Source organism: Drosophila mojavensis, unplaced genomic scaffold (assembly GCF_018153725.1).
Source record: "Drosophila mojavensis isolate 15081-1352.22 unplaced genomic scaffold, ASM1815372v1 contig_36, whole genome shotgun sequence".
In the NCBI taxonomy this organism is placed as follows: domain Eukaryota; kingdom Metazoa; phylum Arthropoda; class Insecta; order Diptera; family Drosophilidae; genus Drosophila; species Drosophila mojavensis.
In genome coordinates, this window is record NW_025318858.1 from 6952172 (window position 1) to 6979896 (window position 27725).

Consider the following 27725-nt stretch of genomic DNA (forward strand, 5'->3'; position numbering starts at 1 on the left):
TTCTTCTATTATTTTTAACCATTCTACTGCCGCCTATTGTCTGTTTTCTTCTCTGCAACAAATAAATATATTGAGTAAGCTTCTAAATTTTACACTTACGATACCTTTTCACAAAGCGTCAATCCGGCAATCCAACGGACCAATCTTAAAATGCTTTGTGAATATGCACAAAACGCTTCTAAAAAGAATATTGTGCCGTAGCATAAAAAATAAATTTTTACTTTATATCCCTTATAGTACGACGTAAAGATGTCTGGCAATTATACGATATTTTCAACTTTATTTTGCATTTAAACGTCAGCTCGACTTAAGTTTTAATGAACACATTTTCCAACTGCATCCCTATTATTTATGGTCGAGCTTTTGACGTATTTCCCAGCGCAAATCAGTATGCGAGTTTTCGCCTGGAATTTGGTCACGAAAGTGTAACCATTCATTTTGATAGTAATGATACAGAGCCACTGGATCATTTCGTGGATGCTTCAGTTTGTTTTTATCCTGGTTATGACCTAAAAAAAAAAGTAATTTAAATCAAATAAAACTGGTCACATTGTGGAATAAAGCATACCCTGTATAGAATGTCGACTCGAGCTACGCGGACGTGTTTTACGCAATTTAGCGTCGTGTGCGTCCTGAATATTACACGACCCTCCGCTGTTCAAGTTGGTTTCCTTCGATGAATTTTGTTTAAGTGTCTTGCTACGACTACGACTGCGACTCACAGGCTTCGTAGATTTCGGTGGCTCTTTTGGCTCATCTATCAAAAGCTTTTCACGAAACATGGCTGCCAAACTCAAGTTGGAAATCGTAGCATTACCCCCATTGACACGGGCTTCTTTATTTTTATCGGTTATCGGCTGCTTCGATTTGTCTTTAATGACCTGAGGAGGTATATTCTCTTTTTCCTTATCGCCTAGCTTGGCGCGCGAGCTTATGGTGTTGCGTTTATGAAGGCTGCTGAAATAGTCCCCCTTGGGGTTCGCCGCCATACATTCTTCATATTTAATAAGCCTGCGCAAGTCTGGATAAGATCAAAGAAGTTGCAATTAGAACAATTGTACTTAAAAGTGATTTGAGTTTATTAAATTTGTTGTTTGTTTTTAATGAAATGCAGTCGGTTTGCTTTTATTATATATTTTAATGTACTCTTTGATTTTAAGTTTTTACAATTGCTTTTGGTTTTATATTCTTGTTATACATAATTTGAGCATCAAGTTGATATTGTTGTAGAAACAAAATAAAATGATTTGTATTTTTGTTTAAATTCTATACGCTCTACTTATGCAATTTGTCTGCATTGATCCATCATTTCTTTTCGTTATTTCATTCCTTAGTTGGGTAGTCAATCTAAGGTGCTTCAAAGAGTACTAAATTTGTTCTAAGCTAAAATTAAACTTATCTTACTTTACGTATTTATCTGATATTGTAGTTTAAATTATGCTAATTATCATTACGCACAATGTGTGAATGTTTGGGGTATCAATGACAGGGGAACTGCACCTGCGCAATTATAAAATGTTCGAGCAACGATGACAATGAATGGACCATATTATAATAATGTACAATAGCAGGATGGAGGGATAGTAGTAGGGATTTTGACAGAGAAATACAAAAAAATATCGAAACTGTAATTGCGAATGGAGGGACTGTGTAATAAGCCTTATAAACAATGTTCTTGATCTTCTTCTTCTCTGTACATCTGAATTTACAAATTTGCATTTAAGCTAATGATGATTTGTTAAATGTCAAAATGATGATAATAGTGATGATTAGCGACGATATCGAAAGCGGCGAAAGGGCGCTCGAAGTCGCCGGCATGTAACACGCACCTCCTTTTTTAGAAACTGCGATATGGCAAGCGATTTGACCGCTGCAGTAGCTGCCTCTGCGGCACAGCTGCTTGCGGCCATGCCGTTGTTAGGAGGGGCATACTTAGAGAGATCAAACTTGCGTTTGGGTGTTGTCTGCTGCAATCTCTGATGCGAACAATGCTCCAGTGAGTCACCGGCTTGAGTATTGCTCAAATCCATGTCTGTATCGAGACCATCAGATGACACCGTAAATACGTCCGAGTGGTCACCCAATTTATCGCTGGGTGAAATGCAGCTACCCAGACTTCCGTTTAATTGCGACGTGCGTCGTTGTTGTTGTTGGCGGGTTTGTTGTGTGCTCGGTGTAGATGTGGCATTTAAGCGATATCCATTGGAAGTCTGTAGCGTCACCAGCGACCTTTTCTGCGAATGATTTTCATCAGAGTTATTGGCGGGCGAGTCGGGGGTTACTCGAATACGTTTCTTTGTCGAATCCTCGTCGTAAGACGGAGAGAAGTTCTGTACGTCTAGTTTTTCATGTTGAATGTTTTCCCCACCGAAAGCGTCTTCAAAAACATCATCATCGTCGTCTTCACCATCATCTTCTTCAACATCAGCATCGGTGGCCTCGATTTCTATTTTTCCATCATGCAATTGGTCAATAGAGTCGGCCATTGTTTCGTCATCGTCATCATCGACTTGACTTTCATTGTCCACACTTGCTGCTGCTTCATCGCCTGAATAATCCCCTCTTTCTACTTGTTCGTCCACATCTGTGGCCGGAGGCGTCATATCAGTAGTCGGGCGAGCTGGCTTTGAGCCATCCGTAGTTCCTCGATTGCTGCCTGCCCCACCACCTCCATCCTCATATTTATCATCATCTTGTTCTTTGATAATTTCTTTATCGGTAGTTGTGGTCGTCGTCGTGGTTGTCGTTTGCTCCTCTTCAGTTTCCAGCTGTTCCTGCTTTAAGTCTTTAAGCTTTTGAGCTTCTTGAGACTGTCCAATACTTAATTTGCGAAAGCTGGACCGTTCACCAGGCTGCTGTTTTGTATTTGACATTGCCGTTGCTCGTCGTCTCTGTGCTCTGGGCCAACCAGTCCGATTTGATTTTAGACATTTGCGTTTACGCTGATAGCTGCAATATAAATTCATTCTACTATTTCGACGGCAGCCAGAACGCCCGACAGATATCTCTTCGTCATCTCCGCTACCAGAGCTTTCAGCTAACAAATCGCAAAGATCAAAATCACTGGTAAAACAAAAATCTGTAGGCGGCGGTGTGCGTGCATCTGAACGCATCTGAAAATCCACATCTTCATTGTAACGCTCAGCTGTTTGTAAGAGTGGCATCTGTTCCTCCGAACTAAAATCATACTCTTTGCCAGTCAGTTCCAGATATTTATCAATTTTCCAGGATACTAGGATTGGATTAGCATATTGAATGCTTGCATCCAGCGCCTTAAGTGCACTGCTATCCATCTCATATTCAAGTATTCCCTTTTTACTTGGGAGTTTACGAACACCAGCAACTAGAGATACGGACCCCGTCGGCTGCTGTTGGGGCAGACGCATAGCTGGTGTGCTTGATATCTGGCGGCGTTTACGTTTACTTAACAGCACTTTTGTGGTTGCATCTCTGCCTGAAAGCTCGAGACGTCCAGAATATTTAGCAGCATTCGCTGCTGCGGCGGCTGCAGCTGTCGGGCGGCGACATCTGGTTAGCGCGGGCGTTTGTGCCGCTACTAATGCTGGCGTTGAAGGCAAGGTATCATACTTGTTCTGTCCACGTCGCATGCGTTTTACGTTCTCACTTATTTCGGTGGCAAAACGCAGTTCCTCTACAGGCGTGGCAGCTTGTGAACGTGTGTTATGGGAATTCGAACTCAGTACAGCTGTCTCCTGCTTCAGTGGCATTTTTAGCATGGGAGCAACTACACTCGCAGGAGCGGCTGGTCCTGGTTCATCCACCTCCGAGTTGGTTTTGCTTAGTGAATCTTGCCGCTGCCGTATTATGCAACTTACCAAGGCCAGCGTGGATGCGTGCTCCCTTGGTGATTTACGTGGCGGCAACTCAGCAATTCTCGCAAGCTGCTTGTTACGACAAGTGACGTTACTATTTTGACTATTACTGCAGCTACTGCTTGAATTGCTATGTGTGGATGCAGCACGTATCCTCTCCACTACCTGGGCGCTCTCACTTAGTGAAGCAAACTCACGTTCCAGCAACTCCGGCGTGCTGGCTTTACTATCACATTTCGCTAACGGTATGGCAGTGTTTAAAGTCTGTTGTTGCTGCTCTTGCTGATAGCGTTGCAAGAGATGCATCTTTTTGTGTCTATACATAGATGTTGTTGCTGTAGATGTTGTTGCGGCTGTCTGATTACTGTCAGACTGGACAGCGATTTGTTCGGTTTCTAAATCGCGATTTCGCTCTAGCTTAATAGGTCTAAGCGACTGCACTTTAAAATCTTCTTCAGGCTCCGGCTGACCCCGGCATATCGTGCAGCTGTGAGCACTTGTGCGCTCCATGGGTATTGGACCTAGCTCGTATGGTAATTTACGGTATTTCGTAGATCCATAGTAACTGTAATAGTGTTCCTCACAGTCGTCCTGTCGTTGAAACACGCGATGCCATAAATCCGTTTCAGGTGTCTTCTCAAATGCGTAGCGCAGCTTCTTCAGTCGCTCACTCTTGCTGCAATCAAAGATCAGTTCCGTTGCCAAGGTTTTCTTCGTCGATGCTGGTGGAGTAGTTTGCTGTTTAGACTGTTTCGATTTTGCTATTGAGGGCCTTCGACCTCTACTGCCCTTTCGTGTTGGTGTCACCTTATTCTCTGGTGCCGACGGCAGTTTTTCACCAGTGGTCCGATTGATACTAATTGTCAGCCGTGATAGACGTCTCGCCGCGCGCTCTTCTCTCGTATCCAAGCGATTTGTTACAGGCATAGTTCTACGTAGTTTATTGTTTGCCACATAGTCTTCATCGCTGCCCGAGGAGCTTGATTCATCATTTGACTCTTCGTCTTCTAGATCATCCGATTCCTGGGGTGTTTCGGTCTTTTTTGATTTAATTTCATCCCCCATCCGATCCTCCATGTTGCCACCGCGCCTTACCGTGACCGTAGACTCTGTCCGTCGGCGTAACTGCAATTGACTGCTTGTTGTGGCAGCTGTTACAATGGCAGTAGCCATACGGCTGCTCTTTCGTGTAGCCGTTGCCTGTTTTTGGCTTAGCAATTGCGGTTGCAAATCTGGCTGGATGGGGGCGTTTGGAAAGCGCTGCTGGTGCTGGTGCTGCTGCTGTGGCTGATCACCAGTACCCCCATTACTACTGCTGCTACCTGTTGATAACTGGCGCTGCAGCTGGGTCAATGCAGTCTGCACCTGCGATGGTGGCGGCCTTTTCCTTCTTCTACCCACGGCCGTGGCTCGACCATGCAGCTTTATTGGCGTGGTTAAACCGGGTACCTCCACCTCGCTAGTACTGTGCGAGCTAGGCGATGAATTGCTCTGGTGACCGCGTGCATCCGACGTTGTCTGACGATCTACATCTGTAGGAAGTTCGCTACTACTGCGTATTGTCGTTCGTGGAAACATAAAATTTTCCGCTTCGCCATTAAGTCGCTGTAGTTCGGATTGACGCACTTTTTGGAACTTAACAATCAGCGATGGGGAGTCTACCGCATTGCCAGAGACATTGGTATTACCACGCCTGATTCGCGGAGACGATGCTACTGCATCGTTAGCTTCTACCACCTTGTAGAGTGATGATGGTGGGAGCATCGCTCGAATTGGCGGCGACAAAACAGAATTTTGCGTTTTACGCCGTGTTGGATTTGATGGAGTTGCAGCAGCTATTGTTGCATTGTTGACAGTTTCCTCGACACGCTGCAGCTCGAGAAGGCTACAGGTTGCTGTAGGTTTTTTAGTAGGCGATGAAGTTTGTGGGCTGGGTGATGTATTTCCCGTGGCTCTGAATTTTTCTGAAGAATGCTTGCCCTTAGTAATGCGCTTAGATTTTTCACGTAGCGCTGGAGATGGGCGTTGCCTATTATTATTGCTATTTTGTTGAGCTGGGCTTGAATCTGATTGATTGGATGACTTTCTGTTATGGGCAATGGTGCTACTGTTGAGAAGCTCATCAACTTCCATGTCGCTATTTGTATCTGCGGCAGTTTGTTCCTTCTCCTTCCTTGAATTATATTGCTTCTGCTGCTCTCTTTTAAGAAAATCGGTGACACTTGCCGATACTTGAATAAGCGTATCGAGTGCCAGAAAGTTTTGTACGTTTTTAGCAAATAAATCGTGCTCCTTGCTTCGCAAATGTGTTGTTAACGTATCGTACTCGATCTTGCAAATTTCGCATACACCGCACTGCTTATCGCTGGATTCCTTTAACTCTCTGCAATGCGACCTGGGACTGTCTGGAGTATGTACAGAAGCTGATTGCTTTTTGAGTGCTTGAACGGCGGCGTGTTGCAATGGCACCGACTGTGGATGCCGCTGATCTTGTTGATCCTGTTGACGTTGTGAGGTCCGTGAGCCAAGCGACCTACGTGTCATACTTTGCACATAAGCCTTGGTCTGCAAACGAAAGGCACTGTCCTCGCTGCATAAATCAATTTTAGGCCACTCGTCGGGTTCCTTCAATAGATGATAGTATGGTCGGTGATTGTGTTTTATTGACTCGATCTTGATATAATTGCCCTTCAGGTGGATATTAGATCTTCCTGCTGCTTGGGGTCCACTTGATGTTCCAGATCCTGTTCCTTTTAAATACTGCCGTAATTCGGTCTGTATACGCTGAAAAAAACGTAACGCATGCTCAGTCTGCCAGATGGTGTACGTAGCAAGAGTTAGCTTGCCAGAATTTTGGGAATTTCTTTGCTGGTGCTGTTGTTGCTGTCGTTGAATGGAATGGGCCTCAGTTGCAATTGGTGTTATTTGTTGTACTCCGCGCACACGACTCAGAATAGCATCGGCGCGCGTTTGCCGAGTCCTGCGCTGTAGGCCATTGCTGTCTTCATGAATATTTGCTGTGGGTGTATTGGGCGTATGAGGGCTATTAGATGCAGGCTGTGTTAAAGGAGTAACCGGCTGGCTACGTGTGCTCCTACGAGCTTCAGATATTCCAAGAGACGAGCCGTTTTCCTTATCGGTAATGAAATGTGTAATACTGTCGTTGAGGAAGAATTCAAGTGTGCCTCCAAGCGCCTTGATATCTGCCTCAATGCGCTTGGCTAGTTGATGATCGCAAATATCCAAGTAAAACTTAAAGTGGCAAAGTGGCCGCTTGCTCTTAATGACCTTTACTTTGGAACGGTGATGAGGCTGCTGCTGAAGCTCTGGCTGGGGCTGCTGCTGCTGTTGTTGTTGTTGTTGTTGAGGACTTGCTCTTGCTGTTGCGAGTTTGCTTTTGGTAGCACTTTGCTTATCCGACTGTGGTTGCATACCTTTAGGCGCAAATATGCTGTATTTGTTGTTGTGATGCGAAGGACCAAGAATTAGATACAAATAAATTGAAATGAATTAGTTAATTTTAAATGCTCTATATAGGAGCAGCAGCCACCAACCAACTGACACAGCACTATCCAACAGCATCTTTAAAATAATATATATATATATATATGTGTATATTATATATTTACATTGAAATAATTGTGTGTTGTAATAATTAAATAAATAATTTCGTATAGTAATACAAAATAAGTTTAAAAATAAATAAAATCAGCCTGTTTATAATTTGTGTTGGAAGTAATGGTAGATTTGGAAAAGTCTTCGAACCAGCGACGTATTCTAACTAAGTTGGATTAAAGTCTGAGGTTCAATGTTGCGGCGGAACTTCAGAATGGGTGCAGTGGAGCAAGTGTTACAAATATATGCGAAATTATACACAAATAAAAACTATATGTTATTGAGTATCGTTGAAATAACTTTTCCAAAACACCTGCAAGGAGAGTTGCGACAATGATCATATAACATATAGAAATGTAACTATACAGGAGGACTTTAGTAATTTAATATAATTTGCCTAGTAATAATAAATTAAAAAATAAAGCCCACCAACATTAAAAATATAACCATCAAACGCAGGATTTCGTGCGTTTAATATCGATGTCATCGAAACGAAAATCTTATCGATGTTTTGTTTTAAGCGTGCCGCAGCTCATATATTAATTATATTGTAGTTCTCAAAATACGTTAATACGGACAGACGAACGAATATGATTTAAGTAATGAACTAGTCTACGCATGTATATAAATGCCCGATTAATTTATTGGCTATGACATCCAGTATCGATGTAAAACAGAAAAAAAAAAAAAAAAGAAAATTAGAAAACAAGCAAGTTCAGCAGAGCATTTCAATGACCAGTTCAAATGAATTCATTTGAACCAAATAAGACAACTTTTATTTCCATTTGCTATTCAGTTTTTCGGTTGTCGATGTAGAGTATAGGGGGCTCGATTTATTTTTTATTTGGTGTACTCATTTGTGATTTTTTTTCATTTCGTGTACTAATGAACACATACACATGCATGCATATGCCGCACAATTTTGAAACGTGCGCAGGGTTGAATGCGAACCGATTCACGAACGGAATACGACCGCATGGAGAGTTTTAGTAGCCTGTATATATGTATTCTAGCAGCTGTTTAAAATGAAACAGTTGTATATACAAATATTCAATGTAATTGATAAATTAAAAAAAAAAAAAAAAAAAAAAGGAATGCAATCGATAGTGGTTTTGTCTGTTTTTAATCAAACAACTAAAAATTGTGCATTTGATTATCGAAACAAAAATATAAGGCCAATTTTTAACTTAGCAAAGAGAACGAACACAACAAACAATAGGAAACATGGTTTTTTTTTTCATAAACAAACAAAAAGTAACATGCATGTGTGTGTGTGTCTGTATGTACAGTTGCAATGCTTGTCCACAGGCGCATGCACATATTGATGTAAAGTAAATAAAGGTGCTAAGCAAATGTTAATAGCCACTTTAAAACGCCTGCATGTATGTATGTATAAAAAATACATAGTATATACATACAATACACACATACATACATGTATGTATCTATGTAGGTGTATGCACGCTTTACATGTTTTGTATGCCGTAAAGAAACTTCGGCACTCGTTTAAAATACGCACACAAACTAAGCACGCACAGACATGCAGCTACAGCTACAGCTACAACGACAGCGCCAGCATTGCGGCAAGCGGTGAGCCCAACAACTTTTGGTTTTGCTGTCGCCACAGTCGAAACATGCCTTGCTCTAAACGTATACAATAGAATATACATATGTACATACATACATGCATACATTTTTATGTACACAAACACAGCCGTGTATTTATGCGTGTGAATGTGTATGCTTAAAAGCGTTTTAGGTAGACAGGGCGCTTTAGCAAAAATTGTTTTCGTTATTTGTGTTATTTACAAATTACGAGTAATACTCGCTCATTTTTCGTGATACACAGCTACGAACTTTTGTCATCGTCATTTGTTTCTCTTATATTTTAACGAGAAAATACGAAAAAAAAAAAAATGGTGACGAGTCGTTTATAAAAATTAACGAAAACAGAACAAAACATGCTACAATTCAAATAACATTTTGAAGTGTTCATTGCATTCACTCACACACAGACACCAACCAACAACACACAATATATACCTATATATATAAATGTAACTATATACATATACACAAACACTATATGCAATGGCGGGAACTGTGCTGTCTTATTTGTTTCTGAGAATGGGCTTACCTTTTAAAAATTCACGTAGTTGTTCGGCAGATATATTTCTATAGCCCAATTCATTTAGGTGCTGAAGTATAGCCCTCGCATCCAATGGCAAATGTGACATTTTTCCAGCATTTACTGATCTAAATTTGTAAAAAAATGTTACTGTTTATATTCATAAACTAAACACATGCACACACAAAATATATATGTATATATACATACACACACACAAGCTCATGTACTCACAAGCATACGTCCACCACTACTGCCAACCAAATAGCGTTTCTCTTTCCTTTTGTTGTTGCTTCGTTTCTTTGCTGTTCACTTTGTGTTTGTGCTTCTTTTTGAGCCCGCTTTGTGCTGCCGTTTACTGCCGACAATCGAATTGACAAGCAAGAAAATGTTCACTGTACCTTTTTTTGTCGCATACTTTGCATTGTATTTATTTCTCCGATTACGTTAAAATTCTAGAAAAATGGCTTGTTTGTGGCGAATTGAAGAGCTTGCTGTTGCTTATGCGAATTACACGGCTATACAGCTATAAATTAGCGTCGTCGTCGCGTCACTTTTTTTTTTGCTTTTTTATTTCAGACAAAAATGGTCTCGTCCATTTTCAAATCAAAATTGTCCGTTCCTCTTCTTCCCGAAGAAGGAAGATAGATTTTGATTTTTTATTGTTAATTTGTCCAATGATTTTATAACAATTTCTAAAAATTAAGTGCACACACAAACTCAACTAGCACAATAACTCTTGGTTCAATGAGACTGTCGATAACGATTTGTATCGCTGACGATGGCACAAGTATCGCTGGTTGCAACTCGCAAATAAAAAAGTATCGATACTAACGAATACTACAAAAATATACCAGTTTTCCTTGTTTACGGTTGCTTTATCGCTGTTGTGTCTGCATCTGCATCTGCGTCTGCGTCCATTCTTAATTTACTAATATTGCTCAAAATAAATTTGTTGAATATGTTCCATCAAAGAAACGTGTATTTCCTGTGTTTGCTTGTTATAGGTTTGTTTGTCTGTTCTAAAAAGAAATATACAAAATAAAAATATTTCACCTGCATATTTTTTGTAAATATTTTAATTTATCTTTCGCATCCTACAGCCTCCAGTTGTCTTATTTCCAACGTGGACAGCTATCGTCGTGGATTAAAGCGCGGAACAACAACACCAACGCCAACGACAAGTAGTCCAGCTCCATTAACGGCTAAGGAATACTTGGATAGCAAGTCAAGTTTTTCAACGTTCGGCATCATTGCCATTATATTTTCGATCATTGTAGTATCTTTAGTGTTTTACTATGGCATCATGTGTTATCCGTTCTTGTGTCGCGATGATAAAAAGTATCGATTTATGGACGTATCATCCACAATTACGGCAGCCACATCCCGTTCAATACAATCGATAGAGAATTATCCGGTTGACCAGAAGCATCATCATCAACTTGCCTAAGCTATTGGCTTATATATGATATATATACAGGTATATCAGGTAGTGCTCATAAATGTTTGCACTTTCTAAAACTCGGAAATTATGCTCAAGATATCTTTTTTACCAACTAAAGAGATTGTGACAGAGACTTATTTTTGGATATTCTTTACAAATAGCCATAAGAAAAAAGTAGATCTTCTATACAGATTGTACTTAAAATGCCCTACATACAAATATGTGTACTTAATCCGTTCTTTAATTATACATCTTTAGAATAGTGCCAACTCTTTAAAGATTTTATACATAACCATCTCCATTTTCATCATTAGTCATATATTTTTTGACTTATATACATATTTTACTTGATATATTCTAGTTCAATAAAAATTTCTTCCAACACGAACGCTTTTTAATTATGGAAAGTTTATTCTTTTGCTTGGCGTACTTTTTTTTTGTTTCCTTTTGTTTGTTGTTTTTTTTACAAATAGTAGAAAATGCTAATATTTAGTTAAGCAGTCGAACTTAGTATTAGTAAAGATTAGTTCAACTAAAAATTGAGGAAAAGTTGAGCTTTTTCTTTCTGGTTTTTGGTGTTAAGTTATTACAGTTCATCCTTGACCTCATCATCCAAGTTAATATCGCTTAGATCGATGTCTTCTTCTGTGGGCAGCTCCCCGTTTTTGCCATCCCAAGGATCGACGCTAACGATCTTTGGTTTCTTTGCGCCGCGCACCGGGGACGTTTGGCCACGTCCGTAGGATATGTCGCGTAGGAATTCATTGATGCCGTCTTTGGAGAAGGAGCCCTTGAGTACCGAAAACTTCATCTTCTTAAAGTTCACAACTGCCATGGCCGGATAGCCAAAGCCGCCCACTTCCAAGGCCTCTTCCAGTGCCAACTGTTGGCCACCCTCAGCCCAGGCCCAGCCCCATAGCTTCTGCTTGAACTTCTCGCCCAATGTACGCAAGGTGTCCAGGAATTTGTTGCGGCAGTTGGCATCGCAGTCCAGAATATGAGGCAGCACAGAGACAACGCATAAGGGCTTGCCCTCGCATGCAGTGTTAAACGTGGTCTCGTCCGTAATCTCAATCAGTTCTGGCGGAGGTACATTTTCAGTGTGCTTGTCATTGGCCCAACTAATTATGTCGGAGGCAGTACGTCCGCCATTGTACTCCTCAGCGTCACTGGCGCGCTTCGAGCCGGCTGGGAAAAACTTGATTGTCGGATAGCCACGCACATTGTACTCAGCTGCCTTGCTCTGATGCGCCGTGGCATCCAGAGCGCCAAGCTTCACTTTGCCCTTCAGCTCCTTCGCTGCCTTGGCCCACTCTGGAGCCAGATTCTTGCAATGACCGCACCAGGGCGCAAAGAATTCCACCAGCCAAATATCGTCAGAGTTTAGAACTAGTTTGTCAAAGTTATCTTCAGTTAGCTCGATGACGTCATCGCCGGAGCTCGATGAACCACTCTTGCTTCCGCCACCGCCCCCGAATGCTGCTTGAACCTTCTTCTTGGCCTCAGCGAGAGCTGCTTCGGCAATCGCGTTAGCTGTGCGCTGGCCATTGTAATCGATCGGCGTCTGTTTGTTGGCGCCAAAGATTTTGATTGTGGGAAAGCCACGTACGTTGTATTTGCCGCCCAATTCGGAATGCTCATCGGCGTTAACAGAGCCAACTTTAATCACGCCCTTGACTGCACCAGCCAATTTCTTGTATTCCGGCACCAGACTCTGGCAGTGTCCGCACCAAGGCGCATAGAATTCAACAACCCAGATGGCATCGCTTTGCAGCACCTCGCGATTGAAGTTGGATGGCGTTAGCTCCACGACGTTATCGGAGGGTGAATAAAATGCATTCGCTTCGCATAAAAATAGCAAAAATATGCTAACAACTAAAGGGGGCGTACGAAATCATATACAACAAAATTAATACACGTAAGTAAGAGTATGCGCTCAAAGTTGCTTTAGTTCTGAATTAGATACTTACATGCATGTATTAACTGCATTATTGGAGTGGTTCTTGTTGTACTATATCTAGTTGACTTTACTTCAATATTAATTTCTTAGAACTATGGAATAGACTCGCTAGCTGTAATCGCCGACTTACACGTCACTTGCTTACGGCTTTTTAAGTATGTTCTAAGCAACACTAATAATTTGTGGCCACCCAGAAAAGTTAACATTTTCCAATACCAAAAGTGCCAATTGAGCTAAGCATCGATAAGTTCGAGTAAATTTTACAATTTAAAATGAAAAAATAACATAGTTGATATCGGTATATAAATTTGGTTTTCGGAACTCTTCTCTAATTTATGTTTATGTTTATATATTTAGTTTAGTTCAAATTGTATAGGTACATATTATATATTCTTAGTCTTCTTTTTAATAATCATGAAGGAACATTTAAGTTCAACAGTTTTAAATTAAATATAAAAGAAGTGTCATGTTAACGCACTGTTATTGATTTGGCAGCGCCATTTCTCGTTTCCCAAAAATTAACTAGCTGCTATGGAACGCAAAGCGGCCCGTTTGTTTGGCTTGTTTAAGATATGCACTCAATTACAGTTATATCTTCTGGTCATTTCAGTTAGAAGTCTCCAAGCTGATAATCAGCTGGATGCTATGAAACTCATGTGTGTAGTGCTTTGTGCCAATAAGTTAGTGGCACTAACCAGCGTTATAACAGTTTTTGCGGTTGTTATACTGTGCACATGTGCACATGATGTAGCACAATTATTTGTTGCTGGGCGACAATTTACTGACTTCTATGAAATTTAACTCCTCGAGTTGCTTCAAGCTAAACACATACATGTACGAGTTATTATATACATATGAATATGTATGTATATGTGCTTTTTTATATATAATTTTTTGTTGGTATTTCAGTTAGTTAATTTCATGTGTCCTGTTACATGTCTCATATATTTTACTCGCAGATTGTTTTATGCGCCTGTCTCACCAATTACTGGCCCACCCATCTAACCAACCCTCTGCCCGCCCATAGGCACAGCATCTACTGTCTGGGCTCGGTCTGCGTGTGTGTGCGTATAAGATAAAATATGTGGTCAATTTCACTTAATAGCGACTTAGTAGTAGTGTTGCCAAGATTTATGTGACGTTAATATTGCGTGCATAGAAAGCTAGCGGACAACTTTGTGGTTATTGACTGTGTCTGTGATTGTGCGACTGTGATTGTGACAGTGACTGTGACTGTGATTGCATGTGACTACGGTTGCGACTGTGACTGTGACTGTGACTGTGACTGGGAGAATGAGGCTGTGACTTTGGTTGTGATTGTGACTAACACTGCGACTGTAAGTTTGGCTGTGACTGAGACCTTGATTTTACCTTTTGATTACTTTGATTGTAAATGTAACTGTGACAGTGACTGTGATTTTCTTCGTGACTGTGACAGTGACTGAGTGGATGAGATTACACAGTAAGTCCATCCGATTGAAGTAAAGGGTTAATTGATGACAGTTATTGGGACTTTGTTTTTTATGATTATTGAATTTTAATGCACATCAAATGCTCTCGCATATAAAGATTTAATGCCAAAACGTCATAAATTGCAAAACAAAGAGAGCGATTCGAAACTCCCATAGTCTGAAATGTATATAATATATGCTACATTTGCGCTTCACTTTCCTTTGACTTGACTCTTAAGACCCAAAATATTTGTGGGTATATTTATACGAATACGAACCCCACTCGACCTTATCAACATACTTTGGGCGAAGCGTATGCCCAGCGGAGCAATTTTTTTATTGATACTCATCGTTAGGGGGTGAAATTGAATAAGCGTGGAGTGCACTGTAACCCCTTACTGGAAAGACGCGTGAAACACCTTTCTATTGGATATGTGGATATGCGGAAATGTGGATATGCGACTGTCACAAGGCGTGTTCTCCTTTTATCGTCGAATGCCATTTTGCGATGTGTCATATTTACTTTGCGGATTTGCCCATTATTCACTTGACGACGCTCCGTTTGAGTGTTTTTGCGGCTTAGTTTAAAGTTGATTTTTTGACACGCTTCTTATTTTTATTTCCACTTTTTTTTCCTCTCTCTCCCCTCGTTTTTTGTTGTTTGTTGCGATTCCTTGCCATGCTGTTGCTTGCAAATTTTTTACGTTATCTATTTTTCTATATCATTGAACTGCTGTTTATGGGATTTGCTGGGTGTTCTCGGCTTCTGGTCGGATTCGATTACCATGGTCCGGGCTCTGCCAGACGAGGGGTTGGCTGGTTGATTTGCTATTGACTTCATATCATCAGCGTCCTAATGCGACTTACTTCTGCAAATGTGCAAAATATGAGGATAAAAAAACATATGTATGCGCTGCAGAAGACCAAAATTCTTAGAGATAGGTATAGGCAGTGAATAAAGCGGATTAATGATTAAATTGAATTGATGGATCAATCAGGTGAATCCGAATGTGCATGCCATACAGATCTATCGTGTCAAAATATATTCCATCTTGGCTCTGCATTGCATAATAGACTATCTCGATTTAGAGCGAGTTCTATTGGCTGATGGTAGTTCGAGCTTCAGATTCAAATACTCTCCAACAATATTGTGAATCAAACTTATCATATTCTATAGACTCAACAGAGAGCTGAACGAGTCCATAGAGTGGGTCAAATAGTGAAGGGGAATCCAAATCTTTCCAATTACTCGGCAAAGTTCTTGGGTTTGTTTATGTAACTGTGCGAAGGTGGAGATATAACAGAGGAGCACTTCCAACTTGAGTTTCGGACGCATTTACCATTCCTTTTGTAAGCAAATATCAGACAGTGTCGAAAACTAAAACGTGTTTGAACATAATTTCTAGTTGAAGGTAAAGAATAAGTGAAACTATTAGCCCGCCTACAGTGCCGCAATTTTGCTGGGTAGCAAAACTTGGCAGTAATTTTCTTACAAAATTAACTGCAAGTAAAGTGAATTTTAGGCAAAATATGTTAAATAAACGATCCTCAAACACCATATAATCATCCGAAGCCAAGGGCGATAACAATGCCAGCAAATAACCGAAAAAGGGCAAAATGACATCAACTTGCCTTCAAGGATTTTAATTGCCTTGAAAGATGCGGTATATGCCACACACACACACACATACATACATACAGACATATATAAGTTTGGGGGTCCTGCTACGTATGTGGGCACGAGATGCCTTGGCAAAAGATAACAAGATTGTAAACTATGAGAGGACAATGGAGGGTGTTAAAAGGGTTTGGGGGCTCATCGCTCTCTGTCCACTCGAAACTCTTGCTTATCCTTAAGCCTACATTGTCTACTTTACTTGTACGTGTTGCCTTTTTAATGTCATTTCAGCTACTTTGCAACAAAGAAGCCCGGCCCGAGCACAACTTTTGGCCATGGAACATTTCGAAAAACGCCAAATCATTACAATTTAAATTGGCTAAATTTCATTACTACATCGTTAAGAAAGGAAATTAATTGTTTATATACAAACTGTAGATGAGCTTTGTCTCGTGATTGCGATGACACGACATCGACTACGATTTCGATTTCGACCTCGATTTTGAGCTGAGCTAGTAAGTCGTACTTGGTTGTTTATCCATAGATTAACTGATCGCATTTATAATGAGAATCATTTATATTTATTTAAAAGATTTAAATCAGTTTTATACATTTGTAGACAATACATTTGATATACTATTTGCATATCTTAAATTTCGTGTCCGGCTCTCTCGCATCTCTAGCATGATTGTATATAATACAAATTATTCTTGGTAGTCAAAAAGTTCTGCAAGCTATATGTATCACTGGTTTTTGATACCGTAGGCCCACGGACATTGGGTATCTTGTTTTTGTTCAAATGAAACAGCTAAAGAAGCATAGCTCAGTCCTGAGATTAGATTATTATGTTTGCTTCAAAGGACAAGGAACTTGGGGTATTTTCTCTTCGAGCTTTTCTGTCTTGCATACTCGGATGCGTTTTCTGCTGACTATAACACGAATATAGTAAGATATTTTCAATTAAAGTTTGCCGGGACTTGGCAAGCGAAAAGACGTTTTCCTCTTTCTTTGAGAATACCCAAGTTGAGAGAAGAAGTTTTATTTCAAAAATATTTTTATTGTGGCCTTACCATTGCTGTAGTTTTATCGTTATTAATCATTAAATTTGACTGCGGTCAAGATTTATTTAAAACATTTAATTACTATTCATAATTTTTTTTTTTTATATTAAATATAACATTTGATTGCTCTACATTTCTCTCTGCGGCATTTACAGACTGATCGAAACCCTGTTATTTTTTCCATCAATGCCTTCTTTTTCTCACACGCAGTAATAATTTGCAGCAAACAAAAAAGAAAACTTAATTATTTTACAAAAATATTTTGTTACGTTTGAGAACATTTTTCCAATTTTCACCTTCCCTATTTACCATTCCAGCTTTTTTCCACTTTTTCATTTTGGTGCTTCGTCGATATTAAATAAAAATAATAAAGTGTACTTGTCGTTGTGTAGTCGATTATGGAATACCCTTAGTTTTTTTTTTTTTTTATATACCAATGAGTTTTCAAATATAAAACTATGTATGCATTAAACTGAGAATGGGTTCGCATAGTCCTTATTCAAATTCATATTCCACATAAATTCCATTTTTTTTCTATTGATACTTGACTTAAATCTTATTCAAAGTAGCTCGCGAAGGTGAATACTGGGAATAGGGTATCTACAAGTCAAGCACTTTAACATGGAAGAAATTTACTTTATATTTTTTGCTTGCGAATACCTGTATAGCTGAATACACGGCAAGCACTTTTTATACCCTGCAGTCGTTGATAATGAGTGATAAGGGTATGTAGGGCTCGTGAAAAAGTATGGAAGGCGCTTAATAAGGAAGCTTTCTGATACAATATATACAATAGATATTAACCGTCCACGTATCAAAGTTTGAATTTTGTAGGCTTTATGTCATAGTCGCAACAAAGCGCAGATTAGGGTATTTGATAGTCGATCACTCTCGCGTAGCTATTATTTTTACGTCCTTTTGTTTTCATGTGGCGCGCAGTCGACAATTTTTTTTCTTTAAATATTTTCAGGGCAAAATCAGCTTAGGGGCTCATTATCCTTCAACGTTCATTCATGTAATTTTTAATTAATTTTCAGCGCCACAAAATCGAAACAAAGAGAAAACAAATTAATATACAAAGTATTGTGAAAGTATATATATGTATGTATATGTATATGTATGTATGGCTGTGGCTATGGACTGCCAGCAACATTCACACGCTTTCGGCTATTTGGCGGCAAGGTATCCCTTTTACTTCTTTTTGTTTCTCTTACCTTTTATATCCTGAACACCCATTGAAGGGGTATAACGATTACGTGTTGCTACAAGAAGCGGAAGTAAAAGCCGAAGAAAAAAAATAGAGTACATAAATTTTGTTAGCTACAATATTTAGTAATACCCGCCTGTCTACAGCATCTGCTAGTCGTTCATTTGGTTTTATAGAATTTGTAATTGATTTTTAATAAACAGCTAAAGAAAAATGAATTGCTTTTACAAAACATTGAAGATGCAAGACTTTTTCAGATCGTAATAATATAATAAAATACATTTTAATTTGTTTTTTTTTTTTTTTTTTTTTTTTTTTTTATATTCAATATATATTCAATAAGTCAACGAAGAAGTTGTTATATCAGATATACCAGAAATAAATGCAATTGTTGATTTCGCTGAAGCTCTAAAGGGTGAGTTCCAACTTTTACCTTCCTGCTATTGGAGTCTCAAACGCGTTGCTCTCCTACGCTTAATTAAATATTCATCAGGCAGACAATGGAAAAGTTTTAAATACTCATCAAGTTGTGGCTGCGTCTCCCAAGACACACCCACACCGTACGTTTCCTTCTTGATTTCGAGATTTCGTTTGTTACCCTTATGGCAAGTTCGCACTAATCAATATCAACAAATCAGCATTTACTTTGTATTTGAAATCCATGACTACCCTTAGTCTTCTTCTTCTTCTTCAGCTCGTCTCACTTTCTCTGCAGTCATAAGTGGAATTCCCCCATGGAACATTAAAATCTCGTTTATTCACATCAAACTATAAACCTTATACGAGAACCCAACCCTTTTCCAAATACATTTCTTGCTTTGTTTACAGACTTACGGGCGTGTAACAACAACATAGAGCGCATAGAGTGAGCATACTGTGCCTTGCTCTAAAGTTTTAGGCAAACATTCATACAGCAAAATCATTTGAGCCCTACACCAGATACGTATCCCTCGCGGAGAGTGACCCCAAAAATAATTGACTTGGACGGGTATGGGGAGGTACGGTGTAGTTATTATATTTTGATTGATTTAGTCGAGACGTAAGTTCAATTTAGTGAAATGTACTAAATATATTAATCAGAAACTAGAGAAATTTGACTAACTATGGATCTGATCAATACATTCTAATTTGTTTGGCTAGTCAAACGTTTGTTGCAAAATAAATGCAAGCTGTATCCCTTTTGAAGACTCTTGATAGATATCGACAGCTTTCGAAATTGAATTACACGGTTTCTAAAAAGTAATAAAGTCAAACATATCTCAGGATAAGCAACCCTCCAATCAACAGCTAGAGCGAAATTCCAGTTTCGTATCCTAAACACAACAGCCATCAAACCCCTTTTGCATGTGAACCCATTTGGGCCAGGATTGCCGTAAATACAATTAACTAGCTGTGACACCCACACATTAAGAAGCGCAAGGTATGCCATAATTGGGAAAACAAAGCCTGTTTGATGTCGCAGTGCAAGACCAAAAAATGCCAGAGAACAGAGAATTCGCTCAACTCTTGTACAGGAAATATACATCAAACGCAGTCCTTGTCATCATATGTGACATATTTGAAGTCAGATAAGCGTATCCCAGAGTATATGTGCGTAGCTCGACAGTAATTATAGTAATGCATTTACGGCCATATGGAATGTTTTTAATGAATTTATATTTTCAGCGCCAGAAGTGGGGTGAAAAGACGAACTGAAATCATGTTATTCTTTATTAAATATTCATGTTTGCTGTACATCCTAAAATAGAACGAGTCACAGTGCCTACCTTAACGTAGGTGCTTCAACTCTATTGATTCTTTCTATTCCAACTAAGAATAGTCATAGAACACATAGCATACAATGGAGAACACTAATAATTAGCTCTTCAAATGCACTTCCATAATTCTAATTTTGTCCCCAGCAGGAATGCTATGTAGGGTAGATGTGTTTTCTTAATTGGAATTAATAATTCAGCTATTTGATCAGTCTTATTGTAAAAAAACTAGTTTTGGGAGTAAATCTGTAAAACTGTAAATGACATATACCTTTTAATATGGGGGATATATATTCGGATTATTTATAAGTTAAAATCATTTACAGTAAAAAAAAGTTTAGCTTTTCGATATTAATAAAATGGAATTAAGGGTCGACTATTTCCAAATATTAAATATTAAAGTAAACAAATTGTAAAGCTCCAAAAAATATAAAAACTTGAGAAATTTATATAATTAATTTTTGTGAGTAGATAATAAAAATAAATATATTTTATTCGATAGTAAAATCCTGCAATGTAAAAAATTTTTTTTATTTTTTTTTTAATTGAAACTAATGCTTTATATTCATATATATTGTGATTGAAAATAATGAAATCGAAAGAAATAATAATCATATGTCATTTTTTAAAGGGTATTTCACAGACGGTGTGTGAAGAATTCATAATTATTATTCTTATTATTTTTTTTTAGAAAACCGTGGGAGGCTTATGTATGTTATACCAGCTATAGGTACTTGATATACTTCCATCTCATTTGTGTCTATTTGATGAAGGTCAATGGACTGATATATCTTTATATTGAAAGCCTGCTCTCTCTCGAGCATATATCATATTATCTAATATACCACCTATACACAAATTTTGTATATTTTTCTATTCACTCTAATTATTCATTTGTTCAGTAAAAGTATTGAAAATATATTTACATTTCAATGGGCTGTTACGTGGCCTAAGTGAGGAAGTGTTGCTTATCCAGCATGACCTAGAACTTGAGCTACTTTGTCCAAGTCGTAGCGAGGTCACTAATGCTATTGAGCGTTGTCTAGAATTATGCACAAAGTATGCAAAAATGTCTACCAAGTGTATGTGAGTTGACATTATATACCCTGTAGGAATTGAAAGTAGTAATAACGGAGATATATTTTTTATAAACCTTGTACGACATGGACTAAATGTTAGCCTTTAAAGAGGTTTTTTTTAAACTCAATAATAAACCTATTACACATTTTTTTGTATTAAAAAAAAAAAATCATTGAAGTTGTGAATATTTTAATAAGCATATATCATATTATGTCCACACACAGATACATTTTTCTGAAATTTTGAGCTATTTTAAAACGAGGAATATTATGGGCAGGCAATACTCGAAGCTTCAAAAATAAAATGCGACTGAGGGCCAATGTCAGCAAAGCTGGCGACACTGTCTATTCTCTCTATACTCTCTGCTCGCTCTAAGCATCTGAAAAATGCTATATAAGCACTGGATCCATGCTTCCGATATTAGTGAGCACAATGAACCTGGCGTCTCTCTATCAGCGCGCCAACGAGGTGCAGCGTCACGATGCCAAGCTCATTTTGAGCGAGTACGCTTCGATACTTCAGTGGCGCTCCGATGGACAGGACAGTCTCTTGGATGTCGGTTCGGGTCCGGGAAATGTGCTCATGGACTTCGTGCATCCCTTGCTGCCGAAGAGCTTCGAACAACTGGTGGGCACCGATGTCTCAATGCAAATGGTACGCTATGCCAACAAGTGTTACGAGCGCTATGCCCGAACGCAGTTCCAAGTGCTCGATATTGGCTGCGAAGAGTTGCCAGAGCAGCTCAAGGGTCGATTCGATCACGTGACATCATTTTACTGTCTGCATTGGGTGCAAAATCTTCGAGCTGCTCTGCGGAACATCTACAATCTGTTGCGTGGCGAAGGTGGCGATACTCTGCTGGTGTTTCTGGCCACAAATCCCATCTATGAGGTATACAAGGTGCTGCAGAGCGATGCCAAGTGGGCGTCTTATATGCAAGATGTGGATCAGTTCATTTCGCCCTTGCATTATAGCACAGATCCTGTCAAGCAGTTCGAAGAGCTCCTCAACGAGGCTGGCTTTGTATATAAGAATGTGGAATTGCGCAGCGAAGTCTTTGTATACGAAGGCGTCCAGACATTGAAAGGTGATATTCACAGCTTAAAGTTTCGTTCGTTTCTAATCATTTACAAACTCTATCTTTTATTAGACAATGTTAAGGCGATTTGCCCTTTTCTGGAGCGGATTCCAATGGCTCAGCACGAAGAGTTCCTAAATGATTTCGTTGACATCGTTATTTCCATGAACCTCAAACAGGATACGAAAGCCAATGCTGAGCATTCGCAAGAGCGCTTCATATCGCCGTATAAATTAATTGTTGCTTATGCTCGCAAGTCTCCCGATTATCTACAAAATGTTTTTAGCGATTTGGGCAATGTGAAAAATGTAAAGGGCGTTATGTGAAAGTCATCTGGGATCTAATGTTTGTATATGCAGCAACAATGAAATCCCAACACATCTATTGGGAATTAGCAAATACTAAAATTCTAGTAAATATAGTAGTGATTAAATGTTTATTTAAAAATAAATTGTGCTAGCTTTTATTTAATATATTTATAGACGCATTGCTATTTTTCAGTTCATATTTTATATTCAGTCATTGCAGTCAAATAGTTGCTCAAATTCCAGATTGACTGTCGAATCTCTGCTCGTGACAGTATAATTATTGAGTAGCATTCGCTCACACTCCGCTGGTACGAGAACTTGTGCTGCCAGCGTGACTTCCACGTGACAATCTCAATTCCCAATAAAGCTGCAACAGAAACAGCTCGGGGTCGAGCTCGAGTTCCTGTTCCAGTTCGAGTGCGAGTTCGAGAGTCTCATGTCAGCTGGAGCTGTAAAAAAGGGTTGAAACTCTGTTACGCGTTTTGGATATCATACTATATAGGATATAGGAGTTATAATTATGCGCTACCTGAAACTCAACCCGGGCAAAAAATTTTAATTGTTTTTTGGGCAAAAATGTACGTATGCAACGTTGTCGGCGGAATTTTCAAATGAGTTATTAACGCGAGGACTACGACGACGACGGCGATGGCGACGGCAATGGCGACGGCGACGTTGATCCAACAAATGCGCATCATGTCATTTATCATGGGTAAGGAAAGGCGTGAGGCAACAACAGCAGCAGCAGCAGCAGCAGCAGCATAATATTTACAGTTTAGAGTTAGACAGCTCCAAGGCATGGCAGCTGCCTGCCCGCCCGCCTGCCTGCCAATTTCGGTGGTGGGTGGGTCAGAGAAGGAGTAGTAAATGTTTGTCTTAATCTTTGATTTCTCTTGCTGTTCTGTTCTGGCAAATGTAAACGACAGGAATTAATTTAGACAAATGATTTCTCAAGTGGAAAGCTTCAGCTTCAACTTCAGCTACAGCTACAGTTTTAGACGATTTGCCGGCTGTCAGTGGTGCCCCATCGCTATTTTTCTGGTCTGGGCGAAGCGTTTGGGCGTGGCATGCGATTTGTGATACCCTCGATACATACAGCTTCCGGAACCCCACTCAAAATTGTTTTCGCAAACACAAATTTTCGTATTGAAATTTGATTTATTTGTTAATTTGTTTGTAATGAATTTTCCGTTTGCTTCGCTGCGTGCACTGGATCAGAGCCTGAGGGAGATGGGCGCGAGCGTGGTTGGGTTCCGTTTAATTGCCCGACAGTTGTGGAGAATGTGCCTGGCATTCTGGTTTCTCTTGCATCATTTGTTTAGCTAATTTCTTGAACTGAACTTGAAGACGAATCGACTGAAATATTTGCGCCTTGGATTACAAAAAAATGTAATTTAAAAATTGAACTCTCCTCTAGAAATAATGTTAGTTCATTGAATAATGAAGAATTTTCGATTGATAACATTTTTTAAATTCCAATTAATTAGAATGCTAGACCAATCGGATTCTTCACTCCATAGGTAGGGGATATGGCAAATGTCAACGATTTCTTATATGGTAAACTAATTGGATATGGGTACAGTAAATATAAGAAAGTTGCTCAAGACAAAACGATATTTTGGAATTTTACAAAAGTTTTCCAAATCAACTTATATTTTAGCCAGCCAATTAATACATATCCAAAAGGCAATCTCTGTAAGCTCTAATACGATTTTATATCGAAGCTTGCCTTTGACCTGGGAATTATATACAATATATATATCTTCATATTTTCCTTGTTGCCTATCGCTTATGCTCACTTAACATCTTTCAACCAGTGAAGACTCTATCATGGAGGGTTAATTCAAACATCAGATCAGCACACTTTCGCTTCTCTAAGCTTCACGCCAACCCCCAGTGACAGATGGCAAATTGAAATAATATTTAATTATCCGAATAAATGTTCTGGATGAACTAAATAGCTGAATTGATTTTCATTTATGTATACATATTTACTCTATCATGAATATACTGAAATATATAATATATATAAGCATTAATAATTGAACATAAATTCAACATAGAGCTTTTAATTGAGGTTTTGTAAAAAGAGTAATTTTACACATTAATAAAAATGACTTTTTCATGTACTTTGATATCCTTTCTGTTAACTCAATGTCTATTTGCTTGTGCTACGTTCCCTGCTTCCTGCTACGTAAATAGGATTTTAAATAAATTATATTGCAATAGGGCTAAATATGCATCGCTGTTTCTCCGTGTCTCTGTTTATTTTTCTTTTATGTGGGGGACAGCGTGATAATAAAAATTTTTTGAAGGGTCTGCCCTCTGCTTATGAATATTTCAAGTAATTTTTTCTTCAAAAGAGAAAAGCAGCATATACTAAGCTAATTATGCACAACGTTTTTAGCTCAAAACGCAGGGAAAAGAAAAAAAAAATGAGAACAGGAAAATCCTTTTTCATGTTGGCCACTTCATTACGTTTGCCTTACGCAGTTTTGGTTTATTTTAATTTCATTTTATGATTTAACTTTACACCTGTTTGCTGAAACAACGTGGGAGAGGGTGGGCGAGGGCGGGTGGAATGGGACAATGAAAACAATACCGGAAATAGCAAAGAGAGAACGCGATCGGTGGAGCACTTCATTTGAAAATCCAAGTCCTGACCGAGGCACTTAAGTGCTTCTTACTCCTTTTGTATATTTGGTATGTCCCTGGTTGGCGACTATTACTTCTGCAGAAAATAATTTGAAACATTTTTGATGACGTCAACGACAACAGTGTGAGATGGGCCCAAAGGGACCAGAGAGTAATACGAGGCATGCCGGGTCAACGGGTTACATTGGGTTGCCTGCGAAAATCTTCGTGTAATCGGATAAGGTAATTGGAGGCTTTGTCTAGACATTAAGTGTACATAGTAAATTTGTTTTTCAAGTTATTCCAACAGTGGGTAAGTAGAAGGCAAAGGTAGATGAACAACAACTGTGCACAGTGGCGACTAATTGCTTATATATACATTACTTTTTACATACATAAATGGCTAAAATATTATATTTTATGAATATGTGAACTTAAAGAATGCCATATTAGTTCGTAGAAAGTGAGTAAGATTTCCAATTAGGTTTTTATTTTCTATGCTGATCATAGGCCCACGTTTCATGTACTGTCCTCATGCATTCACCAACTCAGATCAATTCACAACCTAACCACAGTTTAGCTTTTAATATGGTATTGTATTTATTTTTCAATTTTTATTAAATATTCATATCATCATATTATCTTTTAGACAGCAATATTTAGGCCTAAAGCCTCAATTCGGTATTTGCGGCATATTAAATATTTAGTTACCACTGTGCCCACCTCGCCAGCAGTTACATCTTAGCTGTTTAATGAGTAGTTTGGAGGAACCTTTTGCATATATGTGGCATAAAGTTTATGGTAACATATGCTGTGTATATTGATGTAGAACCTTTTTGCTGCAGCAGCGACAGCAACGATGGCTTTTAATAAATCGATTTTAATCATATTTTCATCCCTAGAGAAATGTAATAGTTCTTTTTTTATATACAATAAGATTTTATGTGGCCATTTCTCGTTCGTCCCCCTGATACCTTTTTGAGTAGGAAAACTAGTTGAGCAGTCAACTAAAATAATAACAGCAACAAATTTGCTGGAGCAACAACATTGAAAACAATAACCATAAGCCATCGTTGGCTGAAGTATAAACAAAGAAACTGTAAAGTTACGGGTCACACAAGATGCATGCTCCCATGAGCTCCAGCACATAGCAGAGTGACGACGATGCTGTCGTCTATGCAGCTTCCTGTGCACGGCAATAAAATTGCTTCAGTCAGTAAGTATGGGACACTTTAACCGTGCTACGACAAAATGCTGGCTTATATTGCAAATAGTTTGCACGACCTGCGACTCCGGCGACTCCGGCGACTCCTGCAAGCTCTGCCAGTTCCGCACTGCACAAAACATCATAATTAATGCAAAGCTGGCCGATGTATGCAACACCTGCGGTTTGTTTAAAAAGACCGCAAGCATTCCCAAACTGCCAAACTGTAACGCGTAGCGGACCCGGCTCCGCATACGGTTCAGTGGCCCGGCCATCCGGATCCGCAAACCGTGTTTAAGTTATCGGCATTATTTTCCAAGTCGCTGACATTTTATGTTTATTTAATTGCAACAATTTTGCGAACAGCCCCGTAGGCCAACCTTCGGGTCGACTGCTTCGCTTTGCGGGCCCAAGTCCAATCAAATTTCAATTTAATTTCAATTTGGCATTCAATACGCTTCACTTTTCGATTTCAATGCATTGCCGTTGGCATTAAATTGACTTGGCATATTTTGCGGTCAACTGGACAGCTGGACAACTGCTTGCATTACTAGGATGAGGTCCATGTTCATTTTCCATTTTATTAAAAGAGAGAGAGAGAGAGAGAGAAAAAATAGAAGAAGGGGCGATTGCCTTTTTTATGTGCCTAGATGCGGTTGCGGCTTGTTCTTCAACACATTGTAATTATCGACTAAGTTCTTCAATTGTTTTTGGTAACATGAATGGTAATATGTAATTGCCGGTTTGGTTTTGTGATACTTTTGAAATGAGTTTCTTATTGCTTAAGTTCAACTTTTAAGGGAGTAAGGGAGAGAGACTTGCGGTTATATACTTGCGAACAGTTGTTAGTCCAACAGCATTGAGTTGTTACATTAACAAGATGTTTCTTTTAGCGTTTATCTTTCAGCTGGATGATGTATATGTCTCTGTTGCGAAGTCCTATTGGTTAACGTGTCATATGAAATGTAATTATCTGTTGACAGCCTTCAAAAGTTGTTAATTGAGCCGTATTACCCTAAAGAGGTAGTGCTCGGTTCATGTAGTTATATGAGATCAAATTATGATATATACCGTTTTTTTATTTGTACATTTTATATATATTTTATTTGTGGCTTGGCAGAACAATTTTCGAAGCAAATGTTTATAGAGTAATTCTGCAACTTGACTAATTTTTTAAAGTTGTAGTGTTAACAGAGCGAATCATCGCGTGTCTGCTTTGGCTTAAAGCAACTCTTAGCTCTAATATTAATTTTGAAATAATGTACGCAAGTAGAAATAAAGATATTAAACGATTTATAATACAATAAAGCTAGTTAATAATACAGGAAATATTTTTTAGGAAATTTTCCT

The 27725-nt window shown here is 38.9% G+C and overlaps 4 protein-coding genes and 1 long non-coding RNA gene across 5 annotated transcripts; 3 read left to right on the plus strand and 2 right to left on the minus strand.

The window, feature by feature from the left end:
- Nucleotides 1-1118: 1118 nt before the first annotated feature.
- LOC6576214 (protein chiffon) lies at nt 1119-9675 on the minus strand. The gene is made up of 2 exons (XM_032729353.1): nt 9586-9675; nt 1119-7284 (listed from the first exon to the last, which is right to left on the minus strand). The coding sequence occupies exon 2, from the start codon at nt 7263-7265 to the stop codon at nt 1770-1772; it is 5496 nt and encodes a 1831-aa protein (XP_032585244.1). The 5' UTR covers nt 7266-7284; nt 9586-9675; the 3' UTR covers nt 1119-1769.
- A 750-nt stretch (nt 9676-10425) lies between these two features.
- Nucleotides 10426-11404, plus strand: LOC6576215. Its single transcript, XM_002002175.4, has 2 exons — nt 10426-10583; nt 10680-11404. The coding sequence occupies exons 1-2, from the start codon at nt 10538-10540 to the stop codon at nt 11024-11026; spliced, it is 393 nt and encodes a 130-aa protein (XP_002002211.1). The 5' UTR covers nt 10426-10537; the 3' UTR covers nt 11027-11404.
- A 2-nt stretch (nt 11405-11406) lies between these two features.
- Nucleotides 11407-13145, minus strand: LOC6576216 (protein disulfide-isomerase A6 homolog). The gene is made up of 2 exons (XM_002002176.4): nt 12991-13145; nt 11407-12895 (listed from the first exon to the last, which is right to left on the minus strand). The coding sequence occupies exons 1-2, from the start codon at nt 13007-13009 to the stop codon at nt 11607-11609; spliced, it is 1308 nt and encodes a 435-aa protein (XP_002002212.1). The 5' UTR covers nt 13010-13145; the 3' UTR covers nt 11407-11606.
- A 5573-nt stretch (nt 13146-18718) lies between these two features.
- On the plus strand, nt 18719-20104 carry LOC122757222. Its single transcript, XR_006357172.1, has 3 exons — nt 18719-19315; nt 19581-19907; nt 19983-20104. It is a non-coding gene; the product is annotated as an uncharacterized LOC122757222 (long non-coding RNA).
- Nucleotides 20105-21561: 1457 nt separating this feature from the next.
- LOC6576217 (juvenile hormone acid O-methyltransferase) lies at nt 21562-22704 on the plus strand. The gene is made up of 2 exons (XM_002002177.4): nt 21562-22238; nt 22302-22704. The coding sequence occupies exons 1-2, from the start codon at nt 21584-21586 to the stop codon at nt 22553-22555; spliced, it is 909 nt and encodes a 302-aa protein (XP_002002213.2). The 5' UTR covers nt 21562-21583; the 3' UTR covers nt 22556-22704.
- Nucleotides 22705-27725: the final 5021 nt, after the last annotated feature.

Bases quoted from the DNA above. Each gene is read 5' to 3' on its own strand.
- LOC6576214 (XM_032729353.1), bottom strand. From the start codon at position 7,265: ATGCAACCACAGTCGGATAAGCAAAGTGCTACCAAAAGCAAACTCGCA.
- LOC6576215 (XM_002002175.4), top strand. From the start codon at position 10,538: ATGTTCCATCAAAGAAACGTGTATTTCCTGTGTTTGCTTGTTATAG. The intron at 10,584-10,679 runs GTTTGTTTGTCT...CGCATCCTACAG, and splicing joins CCTGTGTTTGCTTGTTATAG to CCTCCAGTTGTCTTATTTCC.
- LOC6576217 (XM_002002177.4), top strand. From the start codon at position 21,584: ATGAACCTGGCGTCTCTCTATCAGCGCGCCAACGAGGTGCAGCGTCAC. The intron at 22,239-22,301 runs GTGATATTCACA...ATCTTTTATTAG, and splicing joins AGGCGTCCAGACATTGAAAG to ACAATGTTAAGGCGATTTGC.